The 17,723-nt window shown below is 38.4% G+C and overlaps 1 protein-coding gene across 2 annotated transcripts; it reads right to left on the reverse strand.

The window, feature by feature from the left end:
- On the reverse strand, positions 1-16,109 carry LOC140148793 (NXPE family member 3-like). 2 transcript variants are annotated; one of them, XM_072170866.1, is made up of 6 exons: positions 15,999-16,109; positions 14,307-14,459; positions 9,030-9,188; positions 5,412-6,208; positions 1,951-2,012; positions 1-1,389 (listed from the first exon to the last, which is right to left on the reverse strand). In XM_072170866.1, the coding sequence occupies exons 2-6, from the start codon at positions 14,403-14,405 to the stop codon at positions 1,052-1,054; spliced, it is 1,455 nt and encodes a 484-aa protein (XP_072026967.1). In that variant the 5' UTR covers positions 14,406-14,459; positions 15,999-16,109; the 3' UTR covers positions 1-1,051. The 2 variants fall into 2 exon arrangements, with proteins under 2 accessions (XP_072026967.1, XP_072026965.1); XM_072170864.1 differs by lacking the exon at positions 15,999-16,109 and adding an exon at positions 15,545-15,970.
- Positions 16,110-17,723: the final 1,614 nt, after the last annotated feature.

Raw genomic sequence — 17,723 nt, forward strand, 5'->3', positions numbered from 1 at the left:
TACTTGGGACTGGTGGACACGACAAGAGATGTAAGCCACGAAAAAGCGGGCGAAAAAGCTCCTGTGAAAAGCATGAAAATGCCCGAAAAAGAACCAAACCAAAACAAACCCAGGAGATTTCCCGAAAACTTACAGCTTTGGTGTAAGGTTGGTAGCTGTTGGTAATAGTTGGCGGACAAGTAATGATGAGGTTACCAACATCGTGGGTTGAGAACCAGAAAGCCTTAACTCACAAAGGAATCCTCAACATGCGTCCACATAGTTTTGTGTAGAGCCCCAGTTTGAGCCACATCAATACGAGGCTGACTCATTATGGCGATGACTTCTTCTTTAAAGATAAAAGCCATAAGTCATATAAACCAATACCAGCGTACACACCAATAATGTCTGACATTGAATGTAATCTATAAAATATTGCTAATCTACGCATCGAACTCTACCTACAAATTGTATTTGCTGATCGAACTGATCCCAATTATTTGGCGTGTGTCTGAAAAACTAACTCTTAGAGAATTGCGACTGTATGACAGTTCAGCCTAGGTGCAGCTAGGTGATTCTAAGATTCAAGTTTTTTTAAAATTTGTGTCAGCTAAGGCTTACATAAATATGACATTACAAGTTTAATTTCATTTTCTATCACAATATCTGCTGGATGCATAGCCCAACCTGTATGATGTCCGATTGTCATATTCCAAACATCTACTAACAGCACATTAGGTAAACCTACAAACTCTTCCGACAAAACTTTATTCAATTGATCATGAAACCAGTTAGGTCTGAGAATATCACCCGGTGCTCTTGTATTTGCCGATTTCACCAGGACGGGAATATCTGGACTTCGTTCATGTAACCTTAATATAGCTTGTTTGACCGTTTTTATCCGATCATGAAAAAACTCGGAGGTGGTGATTGCAAAATGCGCTGCTAAGCTGATGAAGAAGATCGTATTTTGTCCATCTAAAGGTAACGAATCGATCATGTTGGATACGTAGTGAATATCTGATGTAGATGCTATATCTATAGTGTTTGGGAAACCATGATGGTGGTTATATTATGATATATTTAGTGTTCTGCTCTTCCAATAATCCATTCCCATTTTCAAACTTTGGATTAAAGCTGAATCAATTTTACGTTCCCCAAGCTTTTCAAGGAAATAAACGAACCATTGGCGAAGAGTTGAATCGCCTAAAAAGTATAGTGTTTTATCCCGTAAACAGTTTGAAAGAAAGGTAGTGTTTGTCCCGATATGGGTGTTGCAATGTAACGAAATCCAATTGTCCCTGTGATAGAAACCGGCAACGATGTTCTGATTTTGTTCGGGTTTATTTTTAATGTCGCATTGAGGAAGCTGCTGCGATGCACATGTTAATGCCACGGATTGTAAGGAATCTAAAATTAAGAAACAAAATAACAACGGCATTATTATATATTTTCTTTATCCTTTGATTTTGAAACATATATTAATTTATATTAATATCGCTGGGAGAGCGAGTTGGAGCAACGGTTGTTCCCGCCCAGGTTCAAGCCCTGGCGCGGCCCAATGGACTCACATGCACTTGGTTTATCCAGATTCCATGCTCGCTTTCGCAGGTTTTCTCCGGGATCTCCGTTTCCTCCTGCTTCAAAAATTGGTGATTAGTTGTTTGGTTATCAAAAACTTCCTTCACGCAATGGAATTTGGAGAGTTGCACAGTTAATTGGTGGGTGTTATAATCTAAGTGCGGATAGGTACATGCGCCAAGATCGGCTGACCAGCCTAGTTGTTGCGATCTGATTGTGATGATTCACCATTGCAGCGAAATTACAGCGCTTTGATCCCTCGGAGATCTGGGAAAAGGCGCTATTATATAAAACACCGAAATTGATTTATTTGATACAATTTTCACATTATTTCAACAAGCCTAGACTAAAAGGTCATTAATAAACATGATAAAAAACCAGATTAATCACCTGTTATAGCTGGCATTTGAACTCTAACTCTGGCATTGCCGATGCTTGTTATCTCCGATGGCCTGTTGAAAAAAGAACTAAAATTTGATCGAGACATTCATACCTTAGAATTATTGTAGTTACTCGTATATTTGGGTGGGTTTTTTTTCTTCAGAATAATCTTGAGAAAGTTTCTTGTCCCCGGAAAGCAAAACAGATACATCTCACCTAGGCTCCTCTATCCCCTCACCTATATTATCTCCTCTTCCCCTGTTCACTCTCCTACTCTCTCCCAGCGGCTCCTCCTTCTCTTCCTCACCTCTCCCCCTACACTGTACTCTTCCCTCCCCTACACCCTGCTCCACTCTCCTCTCAAGCTCTCCCATCCCCTTCCCTCTTCTAATACACTCTCACCCCTCTGTTTCTCTTTCTCTCTCCCCTACCCCTCCCCAACACCCCACACACATACCCAAACCCACACACCCTCTCTCCCTATCTCTCTCCACCTTTCTTATCTTTATATCGGAAGTTAAGTCATATAGCTTCAATCGATCATCCCGTAGCTTCCCGTATCCGATGCATTTGAACTAATATGAATTAGATGCATCACTCGAGTGTCTATTCTTTTGTAATCTCGGGTGGGAATATTTCGATCGTCGTCGTTGTCGTCCTATGGGTCATGACTGACCCGTTGTGACCCTTTTGATCATGTTGTTCCAACTCTGCCTGTCCAATGCAAGACGGTAAGCATTCGTAAGGGATAATCCAGTGGATTCTTTGATTCCATTAGTCAAACCAGAAAAGATGAGAATAGACGGAGCTTCTGTCTGCCTCTTCTGCGATGTCCTTCAACTTGACCCTGAAATATTATCTTTCACAAGTTGTCCCCATTTCTTCTTGAGATATGACCAAAGTACTGCAATTTGTTGCGATCAATCTTCTGGCACACCACATTTCAAAGGCTTAAATCCTGGATCTGTCTGCCCTTCCGACAGCCCATGTTTCAGAGCCATAGCAGTTGGAAAGACCAGGGCAATCATGATGGTTATTTTAGTTGCTTTAGAAACTCCTCTGTCTTTCCAAATGTCGGTAAGGGCAATAGCAGATATTCTTGCCATGGCCAGGCGTCTTTTGATTTCTTGACCGCTGCCTCCTTCCTCTCCGTCAGCCTTTAACTGCTGATCTGCTTTCCCTCCACAAACAAGACTTTTGACATTAAGGAACAGTCCATATTCCTCAGATTCATTTGCCCTGTTCGTTAGGCCTTGACGTTTAGTTGCTGTTCTCGCAATGAGGATGGTGTCATCAGCGTATCTATGGTTATGTATTCGTCTACCTCCGATTGAAACCATTCCGTAGTATCCATCAAGTGCAAATTTCATAATATACTCTGCATAGATGTTAAAAAGATAGGGTGATTAAATACAACCCTGACGTACTCCTTGGCCATTGTAAACCAGTATGAGTCGCCACACTCAGTTCTTACTGTGGCTTTCTGTCCTTGATACAAAGATTTTATCAGGTCCACCACATGTGCAGAGAATCCCATTTCCTTCATGATGAGCCATAACTTTCCATGCTGGACACAATCAAAGGCCTTAGAGTAGTCTAGAGAAACAGAGGTTGCTGGAACTCCGTGTTTATCTCCGTTAGGATCCCTCAGGATCTGATATCTCGTTCCTCTTCCTTTCCTGAAACCTGCCTGTCCGGTGGTAACTCTCTTTCTAGATGATTCTGAATTCGTTCAGCAATGATATGAAGCAATACCTTGCTGGGATGGAGGTAAAGGGAGAAACACTGCCGTTTTTCAATCTTCTGGCCATTCCATTCCTTGCTTCTCCAGATCTTATTGCATAGTCTATGGATGATGGTAACTCCTTCCACATCACTCTCTTTGAGCAATTCTGCCTGTACGAGTCGCAGGTGATTTGCCATTCATGTGTTTCTTTATGGGTTCTTCAACCTCACTCATCAAGATATCTGGATCATTATCATAGTTCTCCTGGTCTGTTTCTTCAGGTGGAGTACTTTCTTCCTGTGAAGCATATAGCTTCTCACAATACTGTTTCCAATTCCATCTTGTTTTAATCTCTTCCTTACCTGTAAGGATGTTGCCATGTTCGTCTTTCACAACATTGAGCCGGGGCGTTGGTTTACTGGTCAGCAGCTTGATGTTTCTGGGCATGTCCCTGGTGTTATTAGTTACACTGTTCCTTTCTACCTCGGCACACTTCTGCTTGATGAAATCCTTTCTTTTGTCTTTCCTGGTCTGCTTCTGGATTCTCCCACTAAGATCACAGTATTTTTGGCGATGGTCATCCTTATCAAGTCCCTTTTCCTTGATCTTCCTTCTTTGGTCAGCTAGGTTAAAAACTTCTTTTGTAAGACATGGCTTTTTCTTACTCTTACGTTTTGGCAGTGTCTTATGTGCTGAATCTGTTACTGCATGCTTGATTTCTTCCCACAGTTCCTCTGGTGTAGACTCTTCAGGATCACCTTCCAATAATCTTTGGAATTGGTTTCTCACTTCTACTCTATAGCTATCAGTGATCTTGCTTACGTCATATCTTATTGGCTTTCGATGGTCTATATTTTTTCATGGGAACATACTCCAAGGATTATTCGCACATCTACACCACACTTTCAAAAGTAGATTGACTTGTTCGATTACTCTGCTCGTGACACTTCTTTTGTAAACTTTGATCAAGGCAACTTCAAACCAGGGCCGGATTTACCATAGGGCCAGATGGGCCCCCACATTTATGGGCCCCCAGAATTGCCCTGTGCAGTGTGCATCTTCCAGTTTAGCCGAAAAACACCATGTTTTGGGCCAAAATAGGGTACACTGGCCCGTACGAACTGGCCCGTTATATAGCAAAATTCAGCTTAAATTTGGGCTAAAATAGTCTAAAATTGACATTTTTTTCGCGCGCAAATGTGCTAGTAAAATCTAAAAACGTTGCCACTTGAGTGCACATGCCTTCCTCACGGTGCGTTTGGGGCCTCCAAATTTTGGCCTGGCCCAAGGCCCCCAAAACGGTAAATCAGGCCCTGCTTCAAACGAATTGATTCTGCGGTCACACGATTATGTAACAAACTGAAATGAAAGTTCCTAAAAAAGAGTACAGACAAAGGTATCGGTAATGATGTCAGTCAAGAGCTTAGGTAGGATAATAGGAAACCACGTGACCAAAACCAAAACTAATCCTAATACTCATAACTTGAAACCACTTTTGGCACTGAGCAGTCGAAATATACCATTTTGGGAAGTCCTGAAAGCCTTTGCGATTAAAGCCAAAATTACGTCATCGTTGATGCGCAGTCCAACGTACACAGTGACGATGTGCGCCGCATCAACGAAACGTAGGCTCTTTGCAAAGGATTCTGCGAACTACCGAAAAGGTAGTTTACGAAATTACGAAAACACAAAATATAAGAGCAAAATTACGTATGTACCATTTTAATTTACCCTTTGTACGCACCTTTTGATTATTTCTTCTTTTTCGTCTTTACTTAGAAAAATGTCCAGGATGTTATTATCTCGCATGCTATAAGAATGATTACCATACGATGTACAGGAGAAATTCACCGGTTTAGCGCAGTACCATGGAGCTCCCGTGATCGGCTCGGTGAAGTTGCACATTTCGGCAACATAGGATTCGTTCTCCCGCTGTTTTATATAAAAATATGGCGTTATGTGACAAGCTGAAACTCCTACATCGTTGCCATTCCAGAAGAATCCATCATACGAAGCTCTGGTGGGAAACTTTTCACTTACACGTCTTAGTGCAGAGACGGCTTCACTAGAATGCATCACAGTAACTGAGATGCGGAGGTTGCCAGTCCAGCGTAACGTGAATCGAGCAGTGTAAGAGCCGTTCATGTGGTCTTGGATTCCTCCGTCAGGAATAGCGCTTGATTTTGTGTCCAAGGAGGACAAAATCACAAACAGGTGGTCCCCGCCATATTGTTTCGTCACGTTTTTACCATCTTTTACGAGTATTTCTATTTCAATAGTATCACATAAATTATATTGAGATTTGGGGTTAATGATACGAAAATAAGAATTACTGGCGCTCGTAAATACCGTGTATTTCTTGCTCGGGAACGCGTCTCGATATATTGAGCGTAAGCTGGGAACTTTAAGTAAAAAAGACGAAGCATTTTTCAGCCATTCTGGAGCCGGGGATTCACCGGCAAACACGTGGACACCATATTGCTTGAGTGATTCCACGCCAGATCTTCTTGCTGCCTTCTTGGTTTCTAATAGATGACGTACCTGAAATAAGAAAAGCAGCCGAAATGTATGCGGATACGTTTTGTACACAAACTTCATCAATTCGGTACAGAAACAGTGTCGAAAACTGAACTCAAAAGTCACTTTTTCTTAAATTGTACATACCCTTCCAGATTTCAGATTTAGGTTGAGACAAGTTTTCTAGAAATTCAGAGAAAGTGTTGTTGCGGACGAAAGAGAAGCACCATGATGCAGTCATGTCTACAGTAGAATTCATCTCGACCTTTGCATGACTTAAACCCCATTAAAAGCTATTAAACCAAGATAACACTCATTGAAGCAGCTCAACTGATTAAATCAGATCTTCTCTGGTTGTGCACAAGTGTCTGTTTTACATGTGCGACATCGCAATAAAGCTGGTATTATAGCTTCAGTTGGGTAACCGATTATAAAGGAAACGAAAGGAAACAATGGTATGTGTACCTTTGTTCACGAAATGAGACAATGACCTGCTTTTTGTTAACCAGCATTCTTCAAAATGAGCAACATAATGATTGTTGACTTAACACGGTTTGGAAATAATTTCTTCATATTTTTGGTGTTATCTGTCGTTTACATATCCTTCCTAAAACACAAAAGTGCGACCCTCTCCAAACATCTAAATTAGCTAAAAATTTAGGACATGTTACAAAACTATATTTTCTAGAACCTATTTAGAATAGTTTAAATGTAGCTTGTACCGTTATAGCTCAATATTTTCGGTCAAATCTCCATTCAATTAACACGGGGAGTTGGCTAGCTATGAGCTAGCTATGCTTTGCCCTCACTCATATTCTACGAAAGTGCGACCCCTTCTGAACATCTAACCTAGCTGTAATTTTAGGTCATATTAGAGAAATATATTTGCTAGAAGTTTGGAGAATAGTTAAAATATTGGCCGGTTATTTTTCACACAGTGATGTTAACTAGGCAATGCCCATATACCTATAACATACACTGTTTGTAGAGGTCACGCGTCAATGGTGAGAGCACTGTGTATTGTGTATATAGGAAAACGGACAGTAACTGCAGTATGCATGATGTTGCTGTCGCTATGGAAAATCTCAGCGCAGTAAAATCATCGAAAACAAGGGTCAAAAATACCTTTTCATTGAATTATAATTTAAACCTCCCAATTTCAGAGTTAGGTTGGGATATGTTTTTTAGAAATTCACATAAAATTGCAGAACAACACATATTTGTGAGCCAAAGAGAAGTACTTTTTACCTTCGCTATGGAAAATCTAATATTTGATCTCAATGGGCAAAACAACGAGAGCCTATGCATGCTAATACGTTTTGTACACAAACTGTTCAATTCGGCATAGAAACCGTGGCGAAAACAAAGGTCAAAAATACCTTTCAAGTCAATCATAAACCTCCAGATTTCAGATTTAGGTTGAGACATTTTTTCAAGAAATTCACAGAAAACCACAGCAAACACAAAAACGTTTTTAAAACGTTTTAAATAAGTTATATTTTGGGTTTTGGTTTAGGTAAAAACGTTTTAATAACATTAAAATGTCGGGTTATATAAAGGTCATGAAATCGTTTTAAAACGTTTTGTATGAAAACACACTACAACAATATTTTTAAAATGTTTTCGAAATGTCATTGTAAACTATTTTTGCAAACATTTTTGTTTTGTGTTTCAACACTTAAATAACATTATGTTAAAATATTTGCACCCAGCAAACACAGAAATGTTCTTAAAATGTTTTTTACAAAACGTTTTAATAACATTTAAATGTCGGGTTACATAAAGGTCGTGAAAACATTTTAAAAACGTTATTGTAAATATTTTGGGCAAACATTTTTTGCAAAATATTTTTCAACCCCAAAATAACATTCTGTTTAGAATGATTTGTACCAAGTTTTCAAAATGTTTTTGGAATGTTTAAAACGTTTTTATACCCTTTATATAACCCGACATTTAAATGTTTTCTGTAAAACATTTATGTTTGCTGTGCAGTAAATTACCAACAAATGTTATTTAATGTTATGAAAACGTTTTATACCATTAATGTACCCTTTATATAACCCGACATTTAAACGTTTTCTGACAACCTTTTATAACCTTTTGCGAATGATGTCCAAAACGTTTTGTGTTTGCTGGGACAACACGTATTTGTGAGTGAAAGAGAAACACTTGCTACCATTGCTATGGAATATCTAGACCCAGCATAAAAATTTCGAATTAACGAAGGGGTTGTGCTACACTTGTTAACTTGGTCTGGTTACGTTCACAAAAAAAGTGTAAAAATATTGAAAACGCGTGGCACTGTAGTCTTTCTGATATCTTGTGAGTTATTACAAAGATTTCTTTGAATTATTTTTCTAAAATACACATATCTTCTTGAAAGTGACACACACACAGCATTAATTTTATCTCCCGTTTTATTCACGTGACGTGAACCCCCAATTAATTGCACAACGCTGAGAGACGTTTCATGCCGATAACCGTTCAACTTTGTGGAAGTGAATATTTGAACATAACAAAGGTCCCTCCTCGGCCCCTATGAATATTCTGTTGATTTACGATCCATGTCTTTATCCATGCTCTTTGACATCTATGGTTCAATGCAAAGGTACCTCGTGAACATGTAGTGCAGGGCGATATATTCAAAAATTATTTCCCCCTATTGCTATGGTAGTTAATCTAGTCACTTCGACGGCGAATGGGTGCCAATAATTCCATGCACCTAAATCAACCTGACGAAATCAATGGCAGTATCTCATTTGCGTAATGTTACCAAAACGGGAAATTAAAAATAAATTAAAATAAATTAAAAACTTTTCGGAATGAAATAAATGTTTGAACTTACTTCGGAGTTCTTTGTTTTCTGATCATTAGTCATGTTAGTAATCCTAATTTTGATCCTCTCATCCGGAGTCCAAGGTGGTCCTTCAATACCTATTTCCATTACAGGTCCGTGGTAAACATTTTCCAATAATTGTTGCTTTGGTGATGGCAAATTAAACATCTGAAACGGATTACGTTATTCAATGTTGTCAAAGATCCTAAATCTCGTTTTCTTAGCCTGTTTTCAGCAGGAGAAAGTAAACTGTGTGCTATCAGCAGTAGACAGCAAAAGTTTTATTTTCAGCAGGGGAAAGCATAATGTATGCTATCAGCAGTGGACAGCCGCAAAAATGTTGTTTTCAGCAGGAGAAAGCAAACTATGCTATCAGCAGTAGTAGCAGGAGAGAGCAAAGTATTATGTTATTAGCCAAAATGGTAGCAGCAGCATTAGAAACTTAGCCAATAGGAAACAGTTTTCCAGTTCAGTGAATTAGAGAAAGTATTCAAATAGCTACACTACCCAGACAACATACACACATTGGCCCAATATTGGAAAGCCATTGGCAATCTTGGCATGGGTATTTTCTTGGGAAGCAATATTGGGTCAATATTGGTTTCTCATTGGCAATTATTGGCATTGGCGTTACATTGGAAACGATATTGGATCAATATTGGTTTTCCATTGGCAACTTGGCATTGGTAAAATCTTGACAAGAAATATTGGACTAATATTGGTTTTCCATTGGCATTATTAGCATTGGCCTTGCATTGGCAAAATATATTGGATCAATATTGGTTTTCCATTGGCAACTTGGCATTGGTAAAATCTTTGCAAGAAATATTGGACTAATATTTTATTTTTTTTATTTTATTTATTTATTACGGTATAAAAATTCAGAAATACAGTCAGAAAACTGAGACATCTGGTTAACAATGCATACATCAAAAAACACAGAAATATATATATTTAAAAAAACAAACTATATTTTGATAAACAACAAATCAAGAATTTAAAAGATTCACAACTGCAGGAATTGTTGATTTTTGGTAGCGAGTTCTCTTGCATCTAGGCGGGTCAAGTTGTTGAGCATTCCTGAGGTTTTTACCGTGTCTTTTACTTTTGGGAGCAGGGAGCATCCTGTTGTGACGCTTTGATTTCAAAATGCTCTCGCCAAAACCTCTAGCTAAGGAGATGTTCCCGCCTTTCAACAAGAGAACAGAGCTCAAGCGTCTTCAGAGCCTCTGAATACGAGCTGTACTGGTTACCGAGTATTATACGGCAGGCGCGCTTTTGGATAAGTTCCATCTGGTCAGCTTGGTGTTTAGTGATACTACTGTGCCACAGAGGACTGGCATATTCTAATACCGGACGCACGTACATTTGGTAGACCGAGGTCAGATCACTAGCAGAAGCTCTGAATCGCTTAAGAACATAGAGCATGTACATTCTCTTTGAAGCCTTTGTAATCATTTGACCAACTTGGATATCCCACTGGAGATTGTTTTGAATTGTGACTCCCAGAAGTTTCATACTGTTAGTGGTATCGACCTTCTTGCCATTGATAGTAAAAACTGGAAACTGGGGCTCATTTCTTAGAGAGCAAACATGCATAATGTGACATTTCTCTGGCTTGGGAACCATATCATTTTCATTGCACCAAGTCCCAAGTTGGTTAAGATCATTTTGCAACTGGGAGCTGCCTTTGGACTTCACACGAACAATTTCCCCAAGGGTTAAATCGTCCACATATTTCCACCGCAGTGGGGCATCAATGGCAGAGTCGTTTGCCACAGCAGAGAAAATTATGGGGCCAAAGTTGGTCCCTTGCGGAACACCACCCCATACGTGGAGAGATGTAGACGACTTGCCTTGTATCCTAACAGTCTGTTTACGATTGGTTAGAAAATTGCATATAACCGGTATTATAGACCTACGAACACCAATATCAATCAATTTCGTGATTGCTACATTATGGTTGATCCTGTCGAAGGCCTTAGTGAAGTCGATTGCACATAATGACGCATAATGGCCTGGCTTATCAACTCCTCTAAGGACTGTGTCGACAAGATCAACCAAATAATGCGTGGGGGAACTATTCGGCAAATTGCCATATTGTTTGGGGTCAATATGCGGAGAAAAATCCTCTAAGGTCCAGTCAGCCAAGTATTTTTCAAAAATTCTACCAAACAACTTCGTGAGACTTATAGGCCTCAGTTTATCAAGAGTCTTGGCATTTTTAACCTTAGGGACTGGCGTAATTGACGAAGTTTTCCAAACCCCTGGGAATATACCCTCATTCAGACATGAATTAAAAATGTGAGTGAGTGGCATTGTTAGTTCAAAAGCAAATTCTTTCACAATTTTTGATGGTATGTCGTTTGGGTGTGTTGCCTTACGAGTCTTGATTTTGTTAAGACTTTTTCCAACCTCACTTGGAAGTATTTCTGGTGGAGGTAAGTTAGGGCAATACGCCTGCAAATTTGCAAGATCAAGAATAGGCATTTGGTTACAAACGCTGGCAAAATGTTTGTTGATTATGTCAGCAAGCTCCACTGGATCCTTTGACAAGTGATCCATATTTATAGAAGAAGATGTTTTGGACCCAGTCAGATTTTTAACATGACTGTGCCATTTCCCTGTGCTGTTGGTTCTCATGCCTTCAATATTGTTTTCGTAATATCTCTCCTTAGCTACACATATTTCGCGTTGTATTTCATTGCGAAGTCTCTTGTATCTTTCCTGGTCACCACGCTTGTAGGCTTTACAACGATCATCCATCATGCGTCTCAACTTTTCCGTTAACCACGGTTTATCCATTTGTCTGTGTCTAACAGATTTTTCCGGAAAATGTAACTCATATTTTTCACGCATGATTTTTTCAAACAATTCGGCTTTCTCATCCGCACCATCAGTTGTATAAACTTCCTCCCAACTCTCAGAAGTGATCCATTGGCCAAAAGATCGCTTAGCTGAGTCAGTAATAGGACGAACGAACTTACGATCTGATTTTGGAGCAGGTATCTGCTGGTTGGGAGTCAGTGTTATACAACAATGTTTGCTTTTACCGAGGGGTGAGAGTTTAGATGGTTTACCAAACAAGTTGGAGATATCGGTCATGATTTTATCAAGTGTTGCATTTTCCCGAGTAGGAAAATGAACAACCTGCTCTAAGTTTGCATGCTGCTCTACAACTTTGGTGTTAAAGTCATTAAAATCACCCATAATCATAAAAGAGGCATTTCTGGTGGAACGCAACATGTCAATAGTGGTGAGCAGATGTTGTTGAAGGAGGTTATCCAGTTTACACTTGGGAGGGTGGTAAACACAAGCAACATATATATCATGCTTATACGTTGGTATACTTAAACTAACCCATAACACCTCTAGATCATTAGGGATCTTAATGTCAGAAGGGATTTCGCTTTTAATATGTTCACGGACAAAAATTGCGACACCCCCACCCTTAGATTTTTCAGGGTCATTTCTATCTCTGCGATAGCATTTGTATCCCTGTAGAAGAGATATGTCATCTGGCATGTCCTTAAACCATGATTCGGCAAGTCCGACAACATCAGAATTGTTGTTATCAAGTGTAAGAGTTAGTTCATCAAACTTGTTTCGAATAGAGCGAGGACTTGTAAACATGAAGCTTGGCAACTGCGGGTTATGTACTTTGCGTGGTACATCAGTCAGCACTCGAGGTCGAGTGATTTTAGTGCTACAATTTTCAATACTGGATCCATTTTGAGAGCGTTCAGAAACACGCACATATTGGTTTTCCATTGGCATTATTAGCATTGGCCTTGCATTGGCAAAATATATTGGATCAATATTGGTTTTCCATTGGCAACTTGGCATTGGTAAAATCTTGGCGAGAAATCTTGGGTTAATATTGCTTTTCCATTGGCATCATATACTAGTAATTGGCCTTGCATTGGCAAGGTATATTGGATCAATGTTGGTTTTCCATTGGCAACTTGGCATTGGTGTAATCTTGGCGAGAAATATTGGGTTAATATTGGTTTCCATTGGCATCATATCATTGGCATTACATTGGGAAAAGGTATATTGGATCAATGTTGGTTTTCCATTGGCATTGGTGTAATATTGGCGAGAAATATTGGGTCAATATTGGTTTGGCATTAATGTTGCATTAATGTGGGCGTGGTTTTGAAACCCTGACAATATTTGATCATTATCATCTTCATTTTGAAGGGCCACATGTTATTATTATTATTATAAAGAAGAGGCAGCGAGTTTACGCTTGTTCCGAATATTTCATTTACTGCCTTCTTAAGAATCTACGTGAGCAAGGCATAATTTTTATCTGATGACACCGTAGAATAAATATTTCATTTATCAATGGCTCAGTTTTGTGAGCTTAGTTTGTTATCGAACTTTAATACTTTGCACATCATATAAGCTTTACACCATCCTACACCATGCATAGGCCTAACTTTTAGCTAGCCTAATTTTCCTACTCAAGCTAGAAAGTCCATGCTGCGTGCAAAATGTTTGTTTCAGCAGGAGAAAGTAAACTGTATACTATCAGCAGTAGACAGCAAAAGCGTTTGTTTCAGCACGAGAAAGTAAACTGTATATATATGCTATCAGCAGTAGATCGCATTATCATGTTTGTTTCATCAGAAAGCAAATTGTATGCTATCAGCAGTAGATAGCAAAAACGTTGGTTTCAGCAGGAGATAGCAAATTGTATGTTATCAGCAGTAGACAGTAAAAACGTTGGTTTCAGCAGGAGAAAGCAAACTGTGTGCTATTAGCAAAAGACAGCAAACAATGATGATGATGATGATGATGATGATGATGATGATGATGATGATGATGATGACGATGACGATGATGATGATGACGAATTTACGAAGACGATGATGATGATGATGATAATGATAATGATTATGATGATGATAATGACGATGATGATAATGATGATGATGATAATGATGATGATGACGATGATGAAGATAATGATTATGATGATATAATGACAATGATGATGATGATATGATGATGACGATGATGATGATGATGACGAACTTACGAAGACGACGATGATGATGATAACGATAATGATTATGATGATGATAATGAGTCATGACGATGATGATAATGATGATGATAACGACGATGACGATGATGATGACAATGACGATGATGACGATGACGATGATGGCGATGACGATGATGATGATGATGATGATGATGAACTTACGAAGACGACTGCGACGACGATGATGATATCGGCAGCTTCATTCCCCCTATAATTATGTGAGTGCTTACGGTAGATTGTGCATTCCAAATTCCATAGTGGAGAGTAGTTGTAAGGTAACAGAACATGACAGCCGTTAATAATATGATTATCCTTGAAACTCGTTCCATCGTTTCCAGATATACGAGGTAATTTCCGATGTCCTACAACAGTCATGACATTATCTAAGCATGTGGAGGCAAAGCATGAGAGAATACAAATTGATGACATCTGCACCGTTGAACAAATCTCAATCGGTGTTTTAATCTAATTCTAAACTGCTTATAAAAAGTAAAGTTGCTACTTCTTCCAAACCTAGCACTCAATAAGACACTTCACTGGATAGATATAGTGGTTCCGCGTACTTTGATACCTTACTTGTCACTAAGGTTCGATTTCTTGAAGCTTGGCTTGTGGTCAGACTTCCCATGCCAGCCCTGCCAACCCCCGTGGATCCGTTTGATTAATTTATCTTTAGTGATGTGAAATTGTAAGCACTGGTATATATAGGACTAATTGGGCTAAAGCCTGCATAGCTTAGGAAGCCCGACCACTAGCCATGCTTCAAGAAACCGGCCCAATGATGATTAATATATCCATCTATGTTTAATTGTTACTAAAAGCTAGCGTAAAACACCAATGGTGAACACACCAGATATCCTCTTGAACCTTAACGCCGCATGGAACCCACTCGGAAAAGCGCTGAGGAAATAGACATTCTTAAATCTTACCCTTTTACCCCCTAAAATCCTTGAAGTTACCCCGAACCCCATGCACCCCAAATACAGGTTTGCAGACGTTCTTTAGTGGCATTCTATGCTATTTTGCCAAAATTAGTATATTGTGGCCAACATTTTTGGCCACAACATACTAAAAAGCTAAATTTTAGCCCGGAATATCAGACCCTTCAGGTGTTTTTTTTAGTTTGATAGTAAACTGGGCTCAAAAAGAAACTTATAATTATTCACAAGATCATATCTTACAATCCTGTCCATCAAAATGAACCAACATTACACACATGATTACTTTAATACCGGGCTTTAATAATCTAGTTTAAACACATTTCAGTAACTAAGCAGTTGTCCAACTGACGCAACAAAAATGCACTGACATGGACCAGCTTCCTGGACCAGCTTGAACCACATGTCACAGCCCATTTGATGTGTGTGTAAAGCAATAATTTGTAACAGCAATGTGGACTTTCCTGTCTTAGGATTGCCTCACAAAAATAACACTCGTACCTAACGAACATAAACACACCCCGACATACCTTCATTTGTTTTGACTTCTTCAATCTTCACATGCCTTAAATTCTATGTTGCCGAAATTTCCAGGTTGTTACATGTGATACAGCAAGCGGTTCCATGTCAGTGCATTTATCAGTTGTGTCAGTAAGGCAACCGTTTTGATATTGACATGTCATTAGAGCAGAGTATTGAAGTAATCCTGTGTGCAATTTTGGTTCATTTTGATGGAAAGATTTTCAAGATATGACCATGTGAAAAATTATAAGTTTCTTTACTATTTTTAGGGGCAAAATTTTCTGTAGTTTTAAACTCAATTTGTTTGAGTTATTGGTGTCATTATATATCGGAGCAAGTTAAAATAAAAATTCCTCTCACGGGTCATTTGGGTCATTGTGACAAAATGTACGCATTTCGTGTTATTGTTCCTGAAACCAGCGACCGTGAAACTAGTTGGGCAACTTAAAAATGTTAGCCTACCTGTTTTACGACACACAAAATTGCTCTTTTTTTTCTCGTTGGCTGCACATGAATGCCAATGTCATGTCATACTGCACAGAAAGTATAGATATACAGACGTGGTATAGACCATAGACCCTATTGAATTAGTCATTTCGCCACATTGCATGATAGGGTAAAGTTCAAAGTGAAACTGGTGATCTGTATCCATGTGATCTGAACCATTTCTTCACAGGATTTAGTTGTTTGTTTGTTTGTTTGTTGATTTTTGTTATCTACTAATGATAGCATTTTGAACCTATTGAAATAATACAGAAAAGGAAGAAATCATAGACTTAGAATGAGACGAGTCAGAAAGATCATTTCGTATATTTTTTATATTTCATGTTTATTTGTCTGTTTGTTTATTTTTACCGCTATCTACTCAATATAGTTTTTATTTATAAAATATAAAGAAAGTAAGTAAGAAAGGTTGGTAATATTTTGTTATCTACTGATGATATACCATTTGGAACCGTATAAACTAATTTTAAAAAAATCATAGATTCAGTATGAGTCAAGTCAGAAATTTCATTTGGTATATTGTTTTTGTACTACATGTTTGTTGTTTGTTTGTTTGTTTGTTTGTTATATATTCAATGTAGAATTTACGGTGTGATTTGCAAATCATAGGCCCTTTGCAACATCACGCATCATCTGCTGTCAAAAAACGCGCTCAAAGCCTACTTACGGCCTGCATCATTTTCTCGGAACTCGCAGACGGCTTTACGGGCTTAAAATAAAACAACACAGAAAATAATTCAGAAAATAAGAAAACGTCTGTTAGGAAAGTTTGTTTTGATGTTTTTGTTTGTTTGTTTGCTTGTTAGTTTTTCCGCTATCTAATCAAGATAGTATTTATTTGTAAAATACAAAGAAATTGAGAAAGGTTTAATATATTTTGTTAGGCCTATCTACTGATGATAGCATTTTGTAAACCTAATGAAATAATACAAAAAAAGAGGAAATCATAAGACTTAGCATGAGACGAGTCAGAAAGATCATATATTTCATAAACGCGCTCAAAGCCTACTTACGGCCTGCATCATTTCTCGGAACTCGCAGACGGCTTTACGGGTTAAAATAAAACAACGCAGAAAATATTTCACAAATTTAGAAAACGTCTGTTAGGAAAGTTTGTTTTCATGTTTATTGTTTGTTTATTTGTTTGCTTATTAGTGTTTCCGCTATCTACTGAAGATGTATTTATTTGTAAAATACAAAGACATTGAGAAAAGGTTGAATATATTTGTTAGGCCTATCTACTGATGATAGCGTTTTTAAACCTAATGCATATATAATACAAAAAAGAATGCAAATCTTATAGACTTAGCATGAGACTAGTCAGAAAGACCTTCTTTTTTTTTCATGTTTGTTTGTACAGTTTGTCTGTTTGTTTGTTTTTTATCTACTCAAGATACCATTTACGGTGCGATTTGCAAATCACCCGTTGCGACATGCATCATCATCTGTGAACACGCGCGAGCCCACTTATATGGCTTTCATCATTTACGATCTGCATCATTTTCTCGCAACTCATGCGCAAACGGCTATCTTCGGAAGATAGCATTGCGGGCCTATAATAAAACAACAGAAAATATTTCACAAATTTAGAAAACATCTGTTAGGAAAGTTTTATGTTTTTTGTTTGTTTGTTTTTTATCTACTCAAGATACCATTTACGGTGCGATTTGCAAATCACCCGTT

The sequence above is a fragment of the Amphiura filiformis genome, chromosome 3 (assembly GCF_039555335.1).
Source record: "Amphiura filiformis chromosome 3, Afil_fr2py, whole genome shotgun sequence".
NCBI lineage: Eukaryota > Metazoa > Echinodermata > Ophiuroidea > Amphilepidida > Amphiuridae > Amphiura > Amphiura filiformis.

What these genes read in the sequence shown, in the direction of transcription:
- LOC140148793 (XM_072170866.1), bottom strand. Translation starts at nt 14,405, where the DNA reads ATGGAACGAGTTTCAAGGATAATCATATTATTAACGGCTGTCATGTTC. An exon ending in AGAAAACAAAGAACTCCGAA is followed by an intron (nt 6,209 to 9,029) that starts GTAAGTTCAAAC and finishes TTCTTATTTCAG; the next exon opens with GTACGTCATCTATTAGAAAC. An exon ending in TCAAATGCCAGCTATAACAG is followed by an intron (nt 1,390 to 1,950) that starts GTGATTAATCTG and finishes TCTTAATTTTAG; the next exon opens with ATTCCTTACAATCCGTGGCA.